This window comes from Neopelma chrysocephalum, unplaced genomic scaffold (assembly GCF_003984885.1).
Source record: "Neopelma chrysocephalum unplaced genomic scaffold, ASM398488v2 Primary Assembly neopelma1_45, whole genome shotgun sequence".
Lineage (NCBI taxonomy): Eukaryota > Metazoa > Chordata > Aves > Passeriformes > Pipridae > Neopelma > Neopelma chrysocephalum.
The window spans coordinates 12393182-12413753 of record NW_020897704.1 but is presented as its reverse complement, the minus strand read 5'-3'; the positions used below and the strand labels follow the sequence as shown (position 1 = coordinate 12413753).

The 20572-nt window shown below is 35.7% G+C and overlaps 1 protein-coding gene across 5 annotated transcripts in view; it reads right to left on the bottom strand.

The window, feature by feature from the left end:
• Nucleotides 1-20572, bottom strand: part of PHTF2 (putative homeodomain transcription factor 2) — a 126931-nt gene that overhangs the window by 17429 nt on the left and 88930 nt on the right. For 2 of the 5 annotated variants that reach the window (XM_027679431.1, XM_027679430.1), the window contains 8 exons: nucleotides 18801-18857; nucleotides 18404-18415; nucleotides 15230-15299; nucleotides 13232-13390; nucleotides 8318-8483; nucleotides 7469-7633; nucleotides 1744-1945; nucleotides 747-905 (listed from right to left, as the gene is read on the bottom strand). In XM_027679431.1, coding sequence (XP_027535232.1) covers nucleotides 747-905; nucleotides 1744-1945; nucleotides 7469-7633; nucleotides 8318-8483; nucleotides 13232-13390; nucleotides 15230-15299; nucleotides 18404-18415; nucleotides 18801-18857 — 990 coding nt within the window. The remainder of the gene's footprint in view (nucleotides 1-746; nucleotides 906-1743; nucleotides 1946-7468; nucleotides 7634-8317; nucleotides 8484-13231; nucleotides 13391-15229; nucleotides 15300-18403; nucleotides 18416-18800; nucleotides 18858-20572) is intronic. The other 3 variants (XM_027679434.1, XM_027679432.1, XM_027679433.1) reach the window with 2 other exon arrangements.

Here is a 20572-nt window from a genome sequence, read left to right as displayed (position 1 = left end):
ATACAGCCTTTAAAGTGTTCTGTATATGTGTTAAGTTGCATACCATTAGCAAAAAAGAGCATAATTTTTTAAATAAATAAACAAATAAAACCACAATAGGATATCCCTTTCTCTTTCAATGTCTGAGTCCTTACAATTAAGGACTCTGCTAATATGGAATCTATGAACTCCCCTCTTCATGATGTCATGAAGTCTCTTAAAATTTCAGTATCTTTATGCATTAACAATTTCATTAAGACTTCAGGACAATATTTTAAATTGTTTCAACAAACATGAGCGAATGAAAACTCAGAGTAAATCAGACTTCTCCACAAGAAAGCTAGTGAATCCAAAATACAAACTAAATGGAGAGAAACAGGAACAGCAGCACAATGAAAATTTGTATATTGTCAATTACTACTGTTTCTGTAACAAAGCAAATTTCTAGAGGAGGTAATCAGTGTCAAGAGACAGTAACAGAGTTGCCATAACCTGAGGCAAGATGTACAGAACATATTTTATGTTCCTTATAACAAACTGAAAAATAGGATGAAGCTCAAACAAACTAAATTAAAACCTCTTAATTTCAAAACACTGTCATTAAACTAAAACAAAAAATCTCTGTCCCCCATCAACATGACTTCCAATTAACAGACTACTAAAATCCAGTACAGGAGAAAAAAAAGTTTGAGGAAAACATATTTATTCATTAAGAAGTCAAGAAGTTTTAACCATTTACAGACAAGAAGCCATAGAAATGAACATACCTCCAGAGGATAATGTTTCTTGTAATGGTGAGATTTCCTGTTTCTAAGGGTACAATCACTAGAAGTGCGTTCTACATTGCGACGTAAAGAATATCCAGTTTCAGGCCCTTCCTCGCTGGAAACTTCATCTGATAAATTTGTCACAATCCTGTGAGTATCCTAGTGCAAGAAACACAGTACTAGTAAGACTTACAGTCTATAGACTAAGCCTTATTCTCTCAGTTTTCATTTCCCAGATTTTAAACTAAAGTTAAAGTAGCCCTTACAGTAACAGAAAGAAAAAAGGGCAGCAAAAAGATCAACTGTGAAAAGCTTTTTTGTATATTCTCATTTGTTATGAGATCACCAGAAAGGACCTTGTAAAGTTTCCTTAGGAGTCTTCCTGTCATCAATGAAACACAAAAAGGACAAAAATAGCAAAGCTGCTCTCTGTGAATACAACAAATCCTTCCTCCCCTTGCAACATCATTCTCTCTTCCATGACAAACTCTATTTTCTGAGATGCTTCAAGGGCAGGACATTTCCCCTTTTTGACAGCTGAGTTGGAGACAAAAATAGGGACAGGCAGAACAGTCTGGGATGTCTTGTCTACTGTGTTTTGCACTGACACTGAAATGTTTTGATTTTCTTCAGAGGAAGAGATGAGAGGAGAGAAGAAAGGACCCTATTCTAGTCTCTGCCAATTTCTCTTTAATGCGGGTCTTCTCACAAAGCAAGTTCAACATAGACAACACCTCATCCATTCTATCAAAGAAATTTAAAACTGTTTAAAAATCCTTTTTCTCAAAAGTCCTTGATTTAATGAATTTCATGAAGAATGTAAAATGCTTGGAACTGATAAGACAACTGAACCTTGCTATCACTGCTGAGAAAGCACCTCCTGCAGACGAACAAAGTGAAGTTTTCACTCTGAGATGAACCTTTATCACTTTCATTCTGACTGCATCATCATTTGATAAATTAATAATCTTCCTTCGAAAGCAACAAGCACACTTACTTTGTGATGACTGTGATTGCTGAAGACCTCTCTTGCTGTCGAAGTGCCCCACCCTGTCTCTTCTGGCCTGATCACTTCACAGCGACGCTCGTGGGCCTGCACACATTCTTCACTGCCTTTACCTGTCTTTTTCCCATCAAGGGAAACGTAGCCATTGTCAGTCTCCGTGGATTTATCTATTGAGTTTTTTGCTTTCTTAGACCTATATTTAAAACAAATACATGTATTAAATTAATTATTCTCTCAATTATTTCCCAGTCTAAGTCCTGCTTATTCCTCTCAGATCCTGTTTTAGTTCTACTACTAAGATGACCACAAATGAACAACATTAACATTTGATGTGGTATTTGTAACTATTTAATCTTCTAAATAATACTCATTATTTTGTAACAATTTTAGGAAAGTATAAATTCTCAGTGTGTGAATGAAATGTGCACCATTATCTACTGAAAGGAGAGAAAAGGAAATATATTTTTTAAAACTAAAATTTTCACAGCAACTTTGGCAATAGAAGAACCACAAGCCTCAAATGTAAACGAGAAACTCCTCTATTCCATCTTAACGAGAAAAGAGGTATGATAGAAGTTGCTTTAAGAATTATTAATTCAAAGCAAGCATGCGATTTCCTGAAGCTGCAAACATGCTTTTTATTACTCTCTACACAGATATTTATTGTTGTTTTAAATACACTTTGCTTATTGACAACTCTGCTAAACAGAAGGGGATTTACCCTTTTCTGTATTATCCCGTAACACCTCAGTAACATTTTTAAATATATCTTATAAACACAATAATTAAACCTTTTTTCAAAGCATAAAATCTTAAGACCACTTATAATGGTGAACAGTCTTCCATAACATCCTCTAGAACAAAGGCCCTTTACTAGTCAATAGATGTAGCAGCAAGACTAATGTAAGAAAAAGGCTTTCTCAAAGCAAATATTTGGATGATTACACTTCCAAACTAGAAAGTGCAGTGGATGAAGGAATGAAAAGGAATAACAGCTTGCTACCTTACTGACAGAGACTACTTTTAGTCTTCGATTAAGCTTCTGTATTCTCAAAGTAAATTAGATTTTGCTTGTTAGATTCTCAGAATGTTTGGTGGGGAAGCAGGGGGGAGAGAGCAAGAGGAGAGTTATAAATAAAGCTTCCAGAATTTTTTATTTTTATTACAAGCAGAACGCTGGGCATAGATCACAGAAGTACCAAGAATTTGTCCAGTTGATCTTGTGCTCCTATGAGGGAATATGTATTGCCTTTCTCTTTAAGAAGTCAGGCATTCTGTGAAGGCTTGGATTACACAGCAGAAGATTAAATTCCTCTTTAGTATGTACATCAAACAAATTGGGAGAATTTGGATAGTCGCCTCACATTCCTTCCAAGATAAGGTATCTCACACATAAAGGGGAATCCTGAACACAAAAATTCATTAGGAAGAGCTGGATAAAATGGAAAAGAAACCAAAAAAGACCAATTCTGCTGTTGGAATGCAGACAAAATAATGAAGAGAAGGGACAATGTCACTATCGCGTTTCATCTTCCTTTCCCATCTTTAATCTCATTTCCTCACCCCTGAATAGAAAAAATCTAACATTTATATTTCTTTTAATGCAAAGGAACTGCTGGTCCACTTCTCTTGTATGAAGCTATGGAACTCACCTAGTATTCCCTGACCTACTCCCAAAATTCTTGGCCAACTTAATTTCTAAAAGAATACAAAACCATCAGAAACACTTTCTGCAGCTACTATTTATTTGTCTGGATTAAGTTTTATTATAAGCTTACAAAAGTAAAGAGCCAGCACATGCTTTAGCATGTGTGGTGTGCTGGAGATCAGTCAGTGAGCTTCCTGTTTGCAGACTGCCAATGTGAGAGCTCACATAAGGAGCTTGAATTTTCTAGGTCCATTAAGATAATCTAAAACATTACTGAGGCTTTGGACAAAAAGGTCAAGCTATCACCAGTAAACACATTAGAACTTTATTTCTGTGCCATTCCTTAATGCCACTGTTTAGCCAAGTTAATGAAGATAAGACAACTGAAGATAGGGAAAGCTCCAGTTATTATTGAATGGAAAACTTTGCTTTTCCATGTCTGGAATAAAGCAAGTACTGGCCTTTAAGTGGCAACTCACTGTAAAAGTTTCAATAAGGTCGGTTGTGAGTACTAAGGAAGTAGTACTAATATTAAATTATCTGCAATAAGGAGGAATCCAGAGCAGCAAATTTGTAATTCATTAAATATACTTCCAGCACTATTTAAAAATTCCTTTTTAACAGTGCAAAAGCAAACACAGTTCACATCACATGCACACGTACATGCAGTCAGAGACACTTCCTCCACAACAGGAGTGGATTAACAAGACAACTATTCCAAGTTTGACTTGAGAAGTTTTTATACATTTTATATAAAATTTTAAAGCTACTAGGAAGAAGTAGCCTCAAACAGTTGAATAAGAACAGATAAAAGAAAGAACTTAGACATGTATGGACAGTTTGTTCAGACAGGATTTCACTACTCCAGCAATGTTTAAGTGCTAAAATCACAAGAGGAATACTACCCATCTGATATCGATTAAGGCTCATTCTGAAAAACAGGTAGCTTGCCTGAAGTCTTTATTTGTTTCTAACATAAAAGCCAGTTATCTTTTGTAAGAATCCCTAAGTTTAAGTGTAAGCCTCAAGCCAGAAAAACATACATTTAGGCTTAAAATTAGACTTTTGTGCACTATATTGTGTTAAAAAACAAAAAAAAAATCAAAACTCCCAAACAAACAACAACAACAAAAAAAGTTTTTCCCTAGCAGACAGAAATGTAGTTTCCTAGAATTACAATATATACACATACATCATCGATCAACTTTTACAGTTTTATGCTAGAACTAAAAGTATTTAGAGCAAGACAGACAATGCCATGAATAAATCCAAGGTCTTAAAAGGTTTGAACATGTGCAGCATCTGAGAATGACTTTTAGTCTTATTTATGCATTAGCTAGAGAAAATACTAAAGAAGATTTAAATCAAATTTCTGGAAGACTTTAGATTTACACTGTCAAGTACTCTATTCCAATGTATTACCATTGGGGTTGGTCACAAAAACTCTCCTCGTTGTTCCCACTGTGAAACTTTTAGAGAAGTTAAAAGATTTCCACTGGAGTAAGGACACAGAGCAAAGTCCCAAATCAGTACTACATTCTGAATAAATCACCTGTTTGGATATTACCTTCTTTTCCAGTGAAACTAATCAGTATTTTCTAAACTGCCACTGTGCTAGATTAAAGTACAGAATTATATTTTATCAGAAAGACTGAGTTCTGCCATTCAAAAGGATATTTATATAATACACAGTTCCAGATTAGCAATGACCTGAGTGTAGGCAAATGGTCTAAGTACACAGGGTCCTGCCCTAAACCAGAGAACATAATTTCTGAGGTTAATTTTGAAATCATGTATTTATAACCTAGATTTCAAACTTCAGAAAATGTATGTCAAAGCTTAATATATGTGAAAAACTGCTGTAAATAAACACTAATGAGACAGTCTAATGTGCTTATCTAAAGAGTTCCCAAATATGTCTTAGGAAACAGGACAGACGTCACTGTGAAGCTTGCTTGCACTGAGGTTTCCTAAGATCTTCTTTAAGCAACATTACCAAGTGGTCAATGTACTCCATACTGTGCTCTTGCTTCCTCACTCCCAGCCCCACTCTGCCATCCCACACTGCTGACAAAGCTGTTTGCATTACCATGAAAAAAATTACATGAAGAAACTGAACTGCGTGCTTGAAAAAGAGGTTATTTTTTAAACTGGACAAGTTCCTCATATGGTTTGTATGGCTCCAGACATACAAACAACTGTGCCTCTGCAACTGAAGAGGTGACAAAGGACTAAGGGCTATTTACAGCATTCTCAGTCTCACTCTGTGCTCTTTTATCCTTTGAAGATACTGTATATGCTAAGTAGTAATCATGGAGGCTTAACATCTATATATATATACACACTACCTCTCATTAAATGGTTTAAACAAGTCTTTAGAGTAAGTTCCACACAGCCCTTCTCAACTGAAAACAGTCTGAGCCCAATAGGAGGAAAGGTAAGGAAAAAATGAATCTTCCAACACTTCTCTTCTTATTGAAGATCAGTATCTTCAATGAATGGAAAACATTTAAAAATTTACAAGACTACAATCGAAAGTGCAACAAAGTAATACATTCAGACCCGAAGAACAGCCATGGTGCCTATTACTGTGACCTACAGTTTATCAAAGCTAGATTAATCTACGCAGGAAAAAGTCAAGTGAACTCTCCTCTTGCAATATTTCAAAACATTGTTAAAACTTCTTCAAGGTTTCAAGTAGATATTCCCAGAATATCTTATATATAACTTATATAACTTATGTAACATAAGTTTTCCCAGTGGTTAAGAGCACATATCACAGTATGACAGACATGTTAGTGTTGCCATATTTAAGATGCAGCATGCACAACAAAACATCAATGTAACAACTTGCAGTATCCCTTTTCTCAATTTCACACTATTTTATGAGCATATTTTCACTTGTTAATACATGCTGATACATAGCACTCAAAATACTGCATGTATAGCATATCTTGAACACATACTGCTATAGAATGTTTTGGTTTTTTTAAAAAACTTTTTAATTGCCCAGAGCACTACATCAGCAGATTGATCCTTTCCAAGACAGCTCTGGAATCCAACAGGTTTAGGTGTTTCTTCTAATCATAACAAAACATATCTTCTATGTTTATTTATAAACTAAACACTGTGCCTATTTTAATCCTTTCTGAAGGCTTTTCCTTCAGAAAAAGTGTGTGATTTGATGACAGTGACAGAGGTCAATAAGCATTCTTTCCGAGTAATAAGCAGTTAATGTAATAAAGTAAAACTGAAGAGTTGAACTGAGAAACTGAGCTGGTTTGTTCCTGATAGTCCACACAGAGTACTCCTAATTAACTAAAAGTTAATTCTCTACCTCACTCTCGTGAGATCCCACTTGGAGTACTGTGTTAAGCTCTGGGGCCCTCAACATGAGAAGGATATCAACCTGTTGGAGCAAGTCCAGAGGAGAGACAAGAAGATGATCAGAGGACTGGAGCACCTGTCCTATGAAGACAGGCTAGGAGAGTTGGGTTTTTCTAGCCCAGAGAACAGAAGGTTCTGGGGAGATCTTACAGCACCTTCCAGTCCTAAAGGGGGCTACAAGAGAGTTGGAGAGGGACTTTTTAAAAGGGCATGTAGAGACAGGACAAGGGGTAATGGCTTCAAACTGAAAGAGGGCAGGTTTAGATATAAGGAAAAAATTATTTACTGTGGGGGTGCTGAGGCACTGGAACAGGTTGCCCAGCAAAGCTGTGGATGCCCCATCCCTGGAAGTGTGCAAGGCCAGGATGAATGGGGCTTTGAGCAACTTGGTCCAGTGGAAGGTGTCCCTGACCATGGCAGGGGGGATAGAACCCGATGATCTTTAAGGTTCCTTCCAACACAAATTATTCTATGACAATTCCATATTTTTTCAAAATTATTGCATCAGCATTTGCAAAAGTCAAAAAACAATAATTAGTACATTTTCAAATACTGAGATGAGTTTGCTATTAAGAACAAAAAACTAGATCAACAGAAGTTTAATCATTACATCAGTGTTTACTTATTTAGAAAAGGGATAGTGCATCTCTAACACATACGTAGCCTTAAATAAATACAAACCCTGATAAAAAGAAAGCAGCATGCCAGATATCTCTGAAGACAGCGCCAATACTGCAAGAGGTGCTTGTACCGTAGCTCTGCACTGTTCCCTCCTGTGTGTTATCTGTGGTACTAGAGCCATCTCCTTCCCTATGTACTTCCAAATGTGCTGCTTTCCTTAATTTCCTTCATCAAAAGAGATTAAAATTGGAAGGTAGCTTTGTAAGTGCAATTTGCTAGTTCTGTAATGTGTTCAGCAGTTCAAGCATGCAAAAACAAGCAAGATTTCAAAAGTATTTTGCTAAAGTTTTATCATATAAATTTTATAAATTCCATTTAATAAAACTAAGCATTGCACATTACCATAACACTTAAACACAAAATAAATTTCACTTCATCAGAGGCTCAGACTACAAAATTCACTACTGCAGGGTTTCCCATTTTAATGGGACAACTCACAGTGGCAAACCACAGTCAGTGAAGTGCTTGGAAGAAAGGTTCTACACTTCAGAGAGCATCTCCTTTAATGTATGCTTCCCACAGATCACTGGACAGTATTGCATACTTATAAAACTAAACTTGCAGTAATATAAACATTGTCATTCTACCACTATTCAGATAAAAACTGTTTTGAGGCAAAAATTAAGATTCAATGCATTAAAATTCAAATAAAATTATGCATAAATTAGCCAATGCATAAAAGTTAAAGAGCACAGTTAAGCACCCATTTTAAACTTTCAAATAAAAACAGAGCACTAATTTCTCATCTCTTGCAAAGCAGAGACTGTAAGCCTCTACATTTTTTTCATGCATGTTCTTTACAGTAGTTTAACAATCCTAAATGATAAAGTACTTTAACACAGACTATACCTTCTTCTTTTACCCCCTGTGCTAGGAGGTGGCTTAGGAGTTCGTGTTGAAACAATCTGACAGTGCACAGTCCCAAGTAGCAACATTAGCCATATCGGCCCAATGACTTCAGTCAGAGGTATATTATGTGGGCTTTGGGCTGTATAGAATAGCACTACAGCAGCAACTGGAAAAGAAGGGAAATGAAGTTGAGTTCAATATTTGAAATGTCTGAAATGGCCAACTCGTTATATGGCTTTTGTTAAAACCAAAACCAGTCAGTTAGCCCTTTACCTGCATTTAAATCACCTCATGTAATTCTGAGGGAGAGAAATCCTAATTGCTAAAAACCAGCAGCAATAAAGGTTTAAACAGTTGCCTACTGTCTTAATACCTATGTTTAATTTCACACTATATTATAGGTATTGCTCAAAAAAAAGGTGGCAGAATGAAGGTGGGGAAAAGCATTTGGAAAGCTATATTTGTCATGAAACAACTTTAAATTACGGTGAAACATTTGCAGGAGAAAAAACCAAAAAGCAGCTTAAACAAATGGAATTCTAGATCACCTATAATGACACAGCACAATCCAACAAGTTAAGTGAGACTTGAGACTAGAAACTCTGTACAGTAGACTGTATTTTAAACTCCATATTCCAGTCAAGGGACAAAACTGCCCATCTGGATAGACAGCCACTTGTAAGAGCAACCAAGTATATATTTCACATATACTTGTGTGTATATTTTTTAGCAGTGAGGAAAGATCAAAAGACAAAGCATGTAAACTAGGGGGTAGTTCAGCTGAAGTGACCAGGACTCTAACTAGCACTTGTGGTTGGAAAAGGAGGAGCTTCCAATTCCATCACTAACTAATAATTTTGTAACCCTATAACCACTTTCCACATACAGCCAACACCCATACAGCTATTCTTTCTCCTGTACCCAGAGCCTGACCACTCAGAAACATTTTTACAGGCCCCAGGTCAACCCGAACACATTCACCAGGCATGGGGCAGGCAGGAGACACAACCCCTCTCTTTTTCTGCTTATGCTATGTCCTTGCCCCTCTGTCTCTCTGGCTTGGAGTGCTGTGTCTACAAAATCAGCTGAGAGAAGCTATCAAAAAAAACCAAAACAATCCAAAACAAAAAACCACAGAAACTCCAAGACACAATTCAGAAACAGAACTGGGAAATAATTATATGTTCCTACTGTCTGCACAGACCATGAGAACTTGGTTTTGTTCTTGTACTACTAAGAAGTGAAAGTCCCATAACTTAGACCTACTCCTAGCACAAGAAATACATGGTATAAGTTAAACAGTTTTCACCAATTCTCTACTGAAATTAATTGAAAAAAATGCAGCCACATGCAAAAGCTATGTGCCACATTCAAACATCTAAAATAAATCACATGAAGCCACACCTAACAGCAGATACCTGGATGTGATGTTCTCCACTAAAAAGAGATTCAATGTGTTTTTCATTAACTAATCTTTCACAATGTAACCAGTATTAAAAACATAATAAACATATGAAACAACTGAATCATTTTTGATTGTGGAAAAACTATTTCTAATTTCTCCTCAGTCTTTTTCCTAAATTAAAGCACAATAGTCTTGCAGGGAACACACAGGGTATCTTTTATTATTACGTGTGCAATAAGTTTTTGCTGCATGAGGTTTCTCAGAAAGACAGTATGCATCTATGAGAAATCCAATTTACTAAAAAATAATAAAAAAAGGTACAGATAGCAAAAGGTACAGATAATGTTATCTCTTTCTAAATGAGCTTATCTAGGTTCTCATACATATATTAGCTTCATGAGGTAAAAGAGTAAAGAAGTAGCCAATTTTGACTCCTACCATAAAATTAGGATAAACATATTCTTCTGAGAACACAGAGCTCCACAGATCCATGTGAAATGATTTGCAGGAGTAGGTCTACACAAAATAATTTCAAACTTCACTAGTGCTGCTTAATAGACATTTAGCAAAGCAGAGCTGTCTAGAAGAAATCATGTTCCAGAAGACAGGAATCTGCAGACTGGGGACTCCCACCACAATGTTTCACACAGATTTAGGAAAATGTTACCAATCTCCTGATCTTTTCAGTAGGAGGGGAGGGAAATCCAAGAATTTCTTTGTACACAGTGTGTCAATATGCTCTCCTTTGGGTTATCCAAGAATTGGTCCTACCAACAGGTAGGTAGGAGTGGTCAGAACAGGATTTCTCACAGCCCTTTTAATTATTTCTTTACATATTTATAGTATTTGGGCTTCCACTTTCCTAAAACACAGTGGTTTATTTTGTGAAACAGACACAAATGAAATTATATCACACTGAGCAAAAAGATGTCTCAAAGAAAGCAATCATACATTTCAAAGACCAACAAGCATTTATTTTTAGAGCATTTAAGGCTTTGAAATACTTGTAATAGCAAATTTAAAAAGGCATACATGCTTATGTATCTCACCACCACAATAAACAACCATTACATCACTATTAAAGTTTCTTGCTTCATACTTAAGAAATACATGATAGAGATATACTTTGTACTTTCACTCTTGTTTTTCCCATTAGAATATAGAAACATTTTTAAAGTAAAAATGAGGTACTATTATATATTAGATAGATAAGGAGTCACAAGAAAAAGGTTTTTCTACCTTAAGTCACTGGCCTGTTCTGTGACCTTGAACAAAAAACATTTGTCTGTAGTTCTCTTATCACACATTGTGCTAATCACTTTACACTAAAGGAAACCAATGCAAATAAACCTGGAGTTTAAATGCTTAGCCAAGGAAAAAGTTTTTTCTACAGACTTACATAAATGCTAGCAAGTATCCTCTTAAATCTAATCAATTTTAAAGCAGTAATGCAGTTCATAAATCTATAGAAAACACTTCATAATTAAAGAAAATAATTTAACTAAACATATATAAACAAAATAAAATCAGACCATTTTACAACAATGTCAGTGAGAATCTGTCATGATGACAGAAAGTCCAAGCTACAATACAAAATCCAGATTCAGGGTAGAGTTATGGCTACTGGAATTCAAAATTTCTTTTCTTACGTTTCTATCATAGATTCTTGACATTTTGGTGCTGTCTTACCAATCTTCTAAAAATTAGTAACTGAGCACAGTGCTTGGGGGGGTGGGATGGAGTGTGTTTTAAATAGTTTCCAATAAGTAAATCTGTCAATTTAATTTCATTTCCATGTTCTTTTAATTTATTTCAAAAACTTTCAAAAACTATCAAAAACTCTGCAGCTAATTCAGCACAGTTTGGATATCAAGTATTTAAAATAGTTTATAGAGTGATATGGAATACTATTAATCATTTTCTGATATTTGTTAATTCACAACCTCAGAAATATCAGAAATATTTCATCATGTTATAGGCTATATGGGTTAGGGAACTGATGCATTCCAACCATAACTTAGTAAATCACAGATCTCAAGAAATCTGAGGGGGGAAAGCATTAATTATAAGATAGCTCTGTAATTAATGTCCTAAAAACTTGCTTGCACTCAGAATCTGCATTGTCTTAACAATTTGGCTACTTTTAGAGTCTTATCAAAGCTCCATGAATTAAGTGTGGGTATATTTTTTAAAATAAATTTCCCAATAGGAACATAAAAAATTACTGTTTCTCAGAATAAGACACCTATGAATATAGTAACTAACTACAATTTCTGTCTTTTACTATCTATATTACTATAAATGAGATAAAAATTATTAACACTATGAGATCTCTTACTGTAGTATAGACAAATGCTAATGTATGTTACAATACTTCTTAGGAACCTATCTCAGAAATGGGGATAAGAAGGACTTTTGATAAGAGGCCACATGAACATTTGCCAGTATTGCAGCTCTTGAGGCACTGGCACTATGAAAAATAATTTTATAGCTGCTAACATCACCACATGAGGTACTGTCATTTTTTTTAAAGTCCCTATCTTTTTTAATTAAAATTTCCAAATGATATAGTGATTCACAACTGAAAGGACAGATGGCAAAATTAAAAACGTAATATTGTATCTTAATTGATTTCAGTGGAAAATCTATTAGTCATTTAGCTTCTCAGGGTACTTAAATTGCTCCCAACTTTCATTAACCTTCTGTTCCATTTCTGTTGTACATACTTCTGAAACACTTATTCTCCACCCTTTTAGATACTGACTCACTTCATTACATTTCCCCCTTTCTAGTTTTCTTCTTATATATTACATATATTTAAGAGAATCACAAAGTCAGATTGCTAGAACTCAATACTGAACATCTGAAAAGGTGTGAACTCCATTCTGTTTGTTAACAGTTTCCCAATAGCACCTCTATAATCTAGGAAACATAAAATTAAGATGCATAGTCTCCCCATTGCAGTAGAAAAAACAGCAGAAGCACAGAGGACAGTAAGTCCCTCATTTGTCAGGTCACTGCCTCTCATGTAACAAAACAACACGTGGAAGGACAACTAGAAACTGGTCCATCAGATCATCCTACGAGGTTGCACAAGCTGCACACACCTTGGCAGGCTTGGCCTTGCTTGTTTCTTGATCAGAGCTCTCGATCTGCACAAGAACCAGACACACCAAAAACCGTCGGCAAGATACACTCCCTAAGCTAAAGGTTTCTTCAATATTGCTCAGTCCTGAACTAAATTAGATAGGCCTGAAAACCTAAATTATATACAGAGGTAACAAACTAATGTGTGCTAAATGCTGAAGACAGTCTGTGAGGAGATCCTTAAATTTTTCATTTTGTCCATTTGTTCATTTTCATTATATATGTAAAAGAAATGTTAATGAAGAGACAGAAAGTATTGGAATGAACCTTAACAGCATAACGTGAACCAAGTAGCATACTGCAGCTTCCATACGGTTAAAATAAGGCATTCAGTTGAAGCTGATGCTGTAATCCAACTCTACCTTGGAGAAGGTAAAGAACAAGCAGCCAGAAAAAAATGACCCGTGATGTCACTTGTAGCCACCACCTGTAGAAGAACGGAAAGAAAACAACCCTCACGATTCCTTTGCGGGTCAAAGATGTCCAAGGACTTTCAGGTTTTGCTTTAGCAAAAGCAGATCCTTAAACAAAAAAAAAAAAGAAATTCAGATTTATTTCATTCTTACAGCTAATAAAAAACCTCTAGTTGTACAAAAACTCTACTCTAGCAGAGTAGTTAAGATAGTTAGTTAAAGGAGCAATTATTAAATACAATTATTTGAATAAATCTCATACTTCCACCATTTCACTATCTTGTCCATCCAAAATGGGCATAAATTGTTGGTGCTCTCTTGGCTGCCACTATCAGGAATTTCTACAAATACCTGTATTTTGGAATGTTTGAATAACAAAGCATTGGCATTTCTTACTATGTCAAAATTATTTTTAAATAAATTACTAAAAATTGCTGTTTCATAGAGGTATCAGAAACTTGACATTAAACAATAAGAAGTCGTATGAAAACTACATGCCTATGCACGCACAGCAGAGCCCTTTCCAACACAGCAAAGGGATCGAAAATATCAACATCTGTAAATTGCTACAGCCATGTCATTTGGGAAAATGGAATAAAGTTGAAGCATTGAAATGGATCTGTCCAACTGAGGACTAGCCTCAGGAGCAGGGAAGCCCCCCAAAGAATATTTTTGTCTCTCCTTCCACACCATTTTTCATCTCTCTCATTCAAATGTCCTTTCTCTCCATTTCTTTTTCTTCCTGCAAATTCCCAGCTAGAAAAGTGTGTAACATTTACTTAATGGGGATGTGACTTAAATTATGCCAAGTTATTGATTGGAAATGGCAACTACTGCATGCCTCTATGCCATCCCCACCTCATTTACCAGCAGAACTGGTATTAGTGAGTTCCGTGCTGCCACAGGTAAAACACTGCCAGCACTGAAATTGCTTTAATGCCAACTTAGACATCCATGCAGAGCAGTCATTTAAATGCTATTCACGTACATCACCATACTGAAGTGGTCTACCCCTGTTTCTTAGTTTCTTTAAAGTTCAAATGTTATTTGATTTTGTTTCCTTCTCTCACATTCTCATTTTTAAAAGGTTATATTGTAATATTGCACACCCACAGATGTTAAAAGAGATAATGGCAGGAGGGGGAGCCCAAATAATACCCTTTTGGGGTTTTTCTGGACCCATCATTGGAACCATCAGCTCATCTCAGGCCCATATCCCCACACCCAGATTAGGACAGAGGTAAAAAAGCAGGTGGGAATCCAAACCATGGAATGAACACCATGACCAGGCCCCTCCCAGAGCTGTCCCAGAAGAGCCATCGACCCCACTGTCCAAGTGTGAAACACTCACAATGAGTCTCTGGGAATAGCTCTCCAAGTCACCTTTCAGAGGAGGAGATGCTGTCTGGGCAGGTGGGACTCACTAAGGGATGCAGGGGAAAAGCAGCTCAGATGGCACAGACTTACTATAGGACAGTCAAGGGAAGAAAAATCGTATATTATCTAACCTTCTATTGCTGTTTTGCTATTTAAAACAGGCAAGAAACAGCCATGGCCTTTACAATTTTTATTCTGCAGAAACTTCAACATAACCTTTCCTCTAGATGTCAGAAGATTTCGAAGAAGTTTGAGTGCATGGCAACAGGAGATTTCTGAACTAAAAACTTTAAAATGTTTATCCATGATAAGGCACAAGTTTTGGTTTTTTTCAAAATCTAACTCTATACAGCAAAGTTTAGATCAAATTCTTAAGCCTTCAGTTTAATCTAGACTTCATAACTCACCATTTCCTATCCACCCACTTCAGAGAAGGGTTATATAGGGTTGCTGTGTTTGGATTGCTTGGGGTTATTTTTAACTTACTAATATAATACACTCTTGTTATAAGACACAGGATGGCTGTTATTTTTATACAGAGAAATTCAGCTTTTTCTAGCTCAGACCTACCTCTTACAAGATCAACATCTATGAGGTCTGGTTTCACATGCCCTGTTTTCTTTGGTTTGTTTCTCAAACCCTGTAAAAGACGAATACTATCAAAACACATTCATGCAGATTACACACATTAAAAAAGACAAAAATATTTATGTGGTCAGTAATTGTATTTAACCTACACTGCTACTGAAAATTCAGACAAATATGTCAACTTCATAGATTTAAAGTACTATAAATTAAACATTCCAAGGAACAATGCACAATAGATGCCTTTTACACACTTTACAATCTAAACAAAACCCAACCAATTACTGACCCATGAGGCAATTTTTCAAACACAGCTACGCACTGAGAACTCATCTCCCATAGCTTGGCATTATGCAGACAAAGTATGCACACACTTGCAAGAATTAGTAATACATGTCTATTAGGTTTTCAGAACTTTTGCAACAAATTACATTCCTGAATCTCTTTTCTCCTTAGATGTCTAACTAAACTTCACAAAATGTTTACATTGCAACTCCTTAATTCCAAACCTAGACAGCAAATCACGTTGCAATGCAGGAGCCACTAATAAGCAAGCTCTCAGAAATCCAAATTCTAGACAAATATTGAATTTTTTCTTCATAGTGAATATAAATTAGCCAATTAAAAGGAGGGGGAAAAAATCCCACATGATAGGAAAGCAGCAGGAAGAAAAGCAAGCTTATTTTGTCTTTTAGAAACAGCATCTTCCATCACTGAAGAGCCAAACTCTCTTGCAAAGCTTTCAAGTTTGCTTTTAATGCTAAAATGTGATGCTGTACTCTCAAGTCTCAGAGACAGTTGTGAGTCTATTCTGCTCCTTCTAGATTAGATTCTTGGTCACATTAGCCAATAAGGAAACCACAGAGTACAATTCATGCAGAGTAAAATAAAATATTTCAAAAAATATTTAGGATACAAATGGAAATGTTGTGAAAGTCATTTAACTGTTTTCATTCAAAAAGCAGTTACATTCCCTGGCAAACCGTACATTTCTACCATTGCCCTATTTCATCCACATGTAAAAACACTTATTACTTAAATGTAAACATTAAATACAGATGAAAGCATAAAAATGAAATTATTATCAATGAGAGACAGATCAGTGAAATCTGGTAATGTTAATCTTTATACAAACAATATCAAGCAAAATGTTCAACTGAGTGCAGCTCAAAGTATTTCTCACATCAAAATTCAACTGGATTTATTTTCATGCTGAAATAAAGATAAAATAAAAAAATCAAATTGTTTACAATGAGCTAGATATGTAGTCATTACCTGATGTGTCTATTAGAAAAATGGGAGTTTGCTTGAAACAAAACAAAATTAATACATAGAACTGAAACATGGGTCGGACAAAATGCACTCTGAGAATGACCAATACAGGAAACCAGTTGTACTGTAGACTTAGGCATTGCAAAGACCTTAGTATGCAAAATTTTTACAGAACAGCAGTCCAAAACTGCAGCAACTTTATGCAGAATGAGAAAAGAAGCCCATAATTAGAATTGGAAATTATAATCTAGAATCAGCTACAGATTCTCGTGAAATTTTGCATAAGTGAGCCACTCCGTCTCATAAAAAGATCTGAAGCCTAAAAAGAAAATGCTGAATGATATAATAATTTTCAAATGTATTAGTGCTTACGGGCCACAAGATCTTTCTTGGAAGTCTAAATAAAGATGTGCCTCTTAGAAGAAATAATCCCCTGGAAAAATACACATAATCCTTGGAAAAATGTACCACTGTGAATAAAGTACGTTTTCATTTTAAAGAAAGAATTCTGAAAAAAATAAGTCAAGTGTATAACTCGATGCAACTTTCATGGGAAAAGAAATGGTGACTCATTCCTTAAAAATTCCATTAGTCAAACTGCAAATGTTTTCAGTGTCCACAGACTACACTGAGTTCATTCTTGTACTTTTTGCCACATACAGTGAAAGAATTCCATTTGTGCAGATGCAATTTCTCCACTCTCTTAATGTATCACAAATATCTGTAATACATATATGGAAAACAGCAGTGTTTCAAACTAAGATTACTTTAAAAAAATATTCATAGTGTTTCATAATGCTCAGACCCATCCGTTTGGTTCATATAATTTCTATTCAGCACCAAACACATTTCAGCTAAGTAATAGGAAAAAAAAAGTTTAAATAAAAATACTTAAAAGTAGGTGCTATTATTGTAAAAGTCCTTTTACACAAATTTTAAAATTAGTCTTAATAGATTCTATTATAGTTCTAACTAAATTATCAGTTTATAGTAAGAGAAACAGATTTTTCTACTAAAAATAAGAAGTTTTCAGATTTTTAGTAAAGTTAGTTTATAAATTATTATATGATTATATAATATACACATATATTAGATATATTCATAAATATCAAAGCACTCTAGGAGCTTTGAGATTAAAGCACTAATGTGCAATACCTAAACTTGGTCATATGCTTCACTGTTATCTGTATTGCATGAAACTCAGTCAACACAAACTGTACAGACATCATCAGTAGTTTGTTAGTTATTGTACTCCTGAGCCAAATGAGATGCATATAGATTAAGCACAGGGCACTATTTGCAGTAATTATTTGAATAATGTGCTATTACACAGCAGTTACAAGAACTCCTGTCATAGCTGTAACTGGCTTTCATGGCCATGGGAAGGACCCTTCAGGCACCCTCAGGCTCAGCCACGGGGCTGAAATACCATTGGGTCTGACTTAATGTGTGTATTTCTGTGCAGAAACCAGGGAACTCTGTAGCTCAGGTCAGTAACAGTTTCCACAGAAGGCAATCAAGTCCCCCTGCATGTTTTATTTAGCTGTTTAAGGACTGGGGCAGGAAGAACCCACCACCAAGGAAACTGAAGCAATGCACATTTTACTGATGTTAAGTATTAGCAACATGTTGAAATTTGTGCAGCAGTATCATACTTCTTGCATGCAGTGTTTGAGGAAAAAAAGGTTAATTGCGAGAAAACATTAACTGAATTAACACCATGGAGTATGACATAATATACAAACCATAGAACTATCTTATATAGGATCAATTTTCTCCAAAGCAATTTAGCAATGTGGCAGACACTGATGGCACTGTTAGTTAAACCAAAATGCACAGAACACTGTTAACTTGCTTGTTTAGAGAAACAAAGCCTGAGGTACTTACCAATCTAATAAACTGTACAAAACAATGACAGCATCATAAAGGAGGAAAAGTAAACTGCAGGTATAAGGTAACTAACTGAAAGCAAAGAGAGCTCAGATAACTGACATTAGAATTCATCACAAAGAAAAGTGAAAAGACAGAGGTAATAAAACAACTAAGCTCTGGCTTAAGATGAAAAGAAAAAAATGTACTGAGATACAAAAATGTGTATCATGCTAAATGTTGCAGAGTTATTAATTATGTAAAATAAATAGAGCATAGTATACTGGTTACATTTGGTTACACTCCAGAAGTCTAGTTTTACTTTACCACTATTAAATACCACTACATACAATGTAAATTACATGAGTGCACACAACCACCAAAAGAAATAAATGCTGAAATGCTGTATTATTACCTTTATTTCTCTTTGCTCTACTGACTTTTCCCATATTTGTTGATCATATGCTCCAATCTAAAAAGAATACAGAAAAAAATACCAACATTAGGATTTAAAAGACATTGATCAAACAAAATCAATCAACCTTCAATGACAGAAGCATGAAGCCAGCAGGTTATTTACTTGGGGAGGCTTGTTTACAAAGGAATCTTTATCTTCTCTGCTCCATCTTGGCTGGACAGGATCTACCTAATCCGTACAAGAGTTGTGATACAGGGCAGAGGTGAGCCAGACAGCCCCAGCCTCATCCCAGGCATTGTCAGACGACTGGGAAGACCACGCTCTCTCCCACTTCAGGTCAGGATTCCAGTCTCTGTACTGACAGAGAGCAGAACTATGGCAGCAACACTGACATGGTCCTTCAGTTAACTTCAGAGAAATACCACGCATATGTAGCTGAACCCATACCTTCAATTAATTTATTCTTTTTTTAAACCATCTCCCTCTCTAATTCCCATTTCGTTCCACCCACTTTTACAGCTACACGGTCTTTAGTGTTATCTCTTCAGAGCACACAGCAACAAGATATATGGTCAAGCTGGTAATCAACTAGATTATAGGCCAGGGGAAACTCAAAGAATATCAGGAAACTGCCCTTTTCCCGCCAAAGCGCTGATGAAAACATTCCTAGTAGACCTGTTCCCAAATTTGTTCACTCTCATTTAGCTGCTAGTCTATTTATTCATGACACTCTTCCAAATAACTTAGTTTTATTAAACCTGAGCAAGTTTTTGGTTAAAAAATTAAAATAGGTTAAAAAATTGAAATAGATTAAAAAATTGAAATGAAAAGGAAGAGTTTTCTCCCAGGCTCTAACCTTACCTCAGCATTGTAGAAAACTGTATTTGTGAGAGTAGAACCACAGACTGTTGAGCTTTAAACCCAGTCAGCAACTAGGCACCACACAGCAGCTCACACATAGCCCCAGAGCAGCTACTGTGAAGAAAATTAACTGTATCCCAGCCAAAACCAGCACATTGGTCCTGCAAGCACTTATTAAAATCCTAGCACTAAGACCAGTTTCGAAGGGTTCTGTCATTTTAAATAACCATCAATACAGGTAGTTATAGTTAATTTAGGAAATTACTATGCACTTATTTATCCAACATAGAGAGCCACTCTATGACTGTCAGATATTTTGAAAAAGGGTAACCTTAAATTTCAGGAAATTCCCATGTAAGATAGTGACAAGAACAACTCAATATATGAGACAATATATCCAAGTTTTGTAAGAAGTTATCAAAGATCATCAGTACTTTGAACTCTGCACAAATAGAATTTCTAGGTAATGATTCAGTAATGATGGTAATTTGAAAGCCTTGCCATCCCAGCAGTTCTACCTAGACACATAGATCACGTGCACACGTGTGCACACACTGCTGGCATCGGGGGTTTGGACTCAGATGACAAACTTTGAGCAGTTAAGTGCAGGATCACTTTTAGGTCATGAGGGAGAGACAGATGTGGTTCCTGAGATCCTTTACTAACATGCAGAGCTGATACAAGTAGCTCAGTCAGACACCTGATAGAGGCAAGAGGAACAGCTTCCATCATTTGAGCAAATCTGCTTCAATTCAGTCTTACTGCAAGGGTATGACTCCTCCTTCCAGTTCACAACTGCAACAGACACAAAAGACCCGAGCACAAATGCACACACCTTGTACCAGAAAACATTATTCTGATTTCTCTTTTATTATTTCAGCCTTCATAAAAGAAACAAAAAAAAGTAA